This window comes from Theobroma umbraticum, unplaced genomic scaffold (genome assembly GCF_002168275.2).
Source record: "Theobroma umbraticum cultivar Fairchild unplaced genomic scaffold, ASM216827v3 scaffold_44.0, whole genome shotgun sequence".
NCBI classification, from domain to species: Eukaryota; Viridiplantae; Streptophyta; class Magnoliopsida; order Malvales; family Malvaceae; genus Theobroma; species Theobroma umbraticum.
The window spans coordinates 179782-182520 of NW_018397255.1; the positions used below are offsets into that span (position 1 = coordinate 179782).

Sequence of the window (2739 nt, forward strand, 5' to 3'; positions counted from 1 at the left end):
ATTCCTTGACAGTGCCTTCTTCCCTCGGTTGCAGGAATCAAGTGCAGCTAAAATGGCAGAAAGCAAGCTTCACGAGAATTTGAAAAAATTGCAGGTACTGGTTTTTTGGAAGACTCATTAAAGTGTATGACAAAGGCCCCGTAGTTTGGTTTTGTTCAAGGTTTTTCGGAATTACAATTCCATGTCCATTGACAAACTTGATGTTGAATTGGGCAGGGAATCAGCTTGAAGACTACAGAGATGCAAGATACTGCTAAATCATTCTCTTCCATGGCAAGAGAACTGCTGCGCACTACAGAACAAGAGAAACGAATCTCATAAGCCAATGCCATACACTGTTTTTGTTGTGAAATACCATACACCCCTTTTTTTTCATTACTCTTTGGCATGTTTGTTCATCTCCACGTACAGCAGTGAAAAACAAGTTTAAATTCTTTTTTTGTAAGGTATTCTTTGACAGGAATGTAGTTTTACTCTGTTTCCATTCACCATTCCATGGACTAGACAGCAACTAAAGCAAAAGTCAATATCCAAAATTCAAGAAAAACCGAGCATTATGGCCCTTTCTCAGGCTACCTTATCAGTATCAACCTTGTTGGCTAACAGCTAGCTGATCGCCAAACATTCCGGTATGGTCAGATGATCTCCTGTGCCCGAAAAAACAAACCAGAATACACCTATTACCTCAAAACAAATGTAAGATCAAAATAAGGATACTATATGTTCCATAACAGAGCCGATAGGAAAACATGAAATATAGTGCTGATGAAATTCATTGCACAAGTTTAAGAAAGAAAAGATCTTAAATGTAAGATTTCCACATGAAGATTTTGTGGAGAAGCTTATACAGCACATGCAAAAAGATAAAAAGAGCCAGAATTCAATACATGATACGTTTTTCATTACTCACAGAGGAACCGGATACATCAGGTACCTTTTATCATTAACCTAGTCCTGTAGCTTTGGTTTAGGTAGTACATCTACCAACTGGGAATAGATCTGCTCTTGCATAGCATCCCTGTTGCATTGGTCTAATGTGAAAATGATTGCACCTGGATGATTCTTCAACCTTGCAACTGCACAAATTCAACATCATAGCCTAACAAATCTAGCTAGAAAAGCAAAAGGGCTCCTGCAGCAAAATCTAGTAGAGACTTTAAACAACAATAATCCTACTTTAAAGCCTGCAATATAATCCTACTCTTTCATGGTTTCAAACCAAATTAAGTCAGTAGAGGCTTCAAAGCTGGACACAAATCACTACATTCTCTAAACAAATGCCTATGAATGCATTCAGAAAATTTACCTGCAGGTATATCTTTGCCGAAATTTGATATTGGTACAGTAGCGAGAAGAGGAATATTGGATTGAAGAATCTTTAGAATGGCTGGAAAGAAGTATGAACTGTACAACTCCATTTTACCAACTTCATCAATGATGAAGAGATCGGTATCTTCTCTGATCTGATAACAAAATACAGATATTCAGCCTTTGATAAATGAGCATGCATAACTCAAACAGTTACTGCCAAGTTCCTAACCCAATAGATTAGACCGTTCAACAAGAATAGTACGAACTTAGTTAAAGAAAGCCGATAAAACTTCTTGGGGAAGAAAGAAGTATATAGCCCTCAAAGCATTGAGTAGGCAGGTCCACAAGTAATAAAGTAGTTTATATGAAAGCAGCCAACCTTCAATTCAGGCAACGCCACTGATTCGAATGATGCTACATCCACCTTGTATTTCCCAACACGAGGCAACCGATGAGCTTCGGGACTGTCATGTACATAAGCAGGACTTAAATGACGAAAAAGGGACTAAATTAAGAAGCAGAAACGTAAGGAATAAACAACAGAGCGAAAAAAACACCTGGGAATCACGGTGCAGGCGAGCTGACCTCTGCGACCATCCAACGTGAAAACTTCAAACCCAATCCTCTCACCTCCTTGTCTAATCTCTTGGGTGTAGAAACCCTGGAGCTTGAGGTTGGGGTTAGAGAGCTTCAGACTCTCGAATATTCTCATGATCAGAGTGGTTTTACCCACACCCTGCACGTTTAATAATCCAATTTCTAAAGATTGCAAAATGCAAAAGGAAAGTCATTCTTAATTAATATAAAGCAATGGCGATACTTACAGGAGGGCCAGTAAGGAGGAAGCATTTTCCGACACCAGCCATCGTACTCTCCCTCTCAACGGAACTGTCAGCGCCTGAGCGGCAGGCAGGGTAGCCAACGGCATTTCCGTTTGCCATTGGCATATAACGGAGAACATGGTTTCTCCTTGCAGTCATGGACTTGGCTCAATTTTGGGCCACGATCCAGTCGTCCAATGCCCACAGGCCACAACTGCTGTTTGCTTGCTTCAGCACTGTTCCTGGTTCTTGTTGTGTTTAATTTTGGTTTTGAGTTTAAATTGATTCTTTCATTCTAAACTTTTTTCATCTCCCCATGCCTTTCGCTTATTGATTCAAATACATTCCTCATGTTCTTGGACTTTTTGGCTACTTCTTCGAATTTCTTTTAATTCAACCATTTGCCCAACTTCCATTACAAATAGCAATTGATTCATGGCATGTTTAATTTTGCTGAAAGTTGTTTTTTACATCCTCCATTCAAATGGAAATACAAAACGATTGGTATTTTGTCTAAATAGTACGCTCAAAAACTAGGATGAATGCCAAAATACTTGCTTGGATATACACCACCTTATTATTCTCGAAATTTTTGAATATGTTTAAA

At 39.0% G+C, this 2739-nt stretch overlaps 1 protein-coding gene across 1 annotated transcript; it reads right to left on the reverse strand.

The window, feature by feature from the left end:
* Positions 1–47: 47 nt before the first annotated feature.
* Positions 48–2496, reverse strand: LOC110429343 (uncharacterized). The gene is made up of 6 exons (XM_021445334.1): positions 2136–2496; positions 1869–2047; positions 1691–1775; positions 1307–1463; positions 979–1076; positions 48–113 (listed from the first exon to the last, which is right to left on the reverse strand). The coding sequence occupies exons 1-6, from the start codon at positions 2289–2291 to the stop codon at positions 48–50; spliced, it is 741 nt and encodes a 246-aa protein (XP_021301009.1). The 5' UTR covers positions 2292–2496.
* Between the last annotated feature and the right edge of the window lie 243 nt (positions 2497–2739).

Bases quoted from the DNA above. Each gene is read 5' to 3' on its own strand.
- LOC110429343 (XM_021445334.1), bottom strand. From the start codon at position 2,291: ATGACTGCAAGGAGAAACCATGTTCTCCGTTATATGCCAATGGCAAAC. The intron at 2,048-2,135 runs GTAAGTATCGCC...TTAAACGTGCAG, and splicing joins TCCTCCTTACTGGCCCTCCT to GGTGTGGGTAAAACCACTCT. The intron at 1,776-1,868 runs GTGTTTTTTTCG...TGTACATGACAG, and splicing joins GCCTGCACCGTGATTCCCAG to TCCCGAAGCTCATCGGTTGC.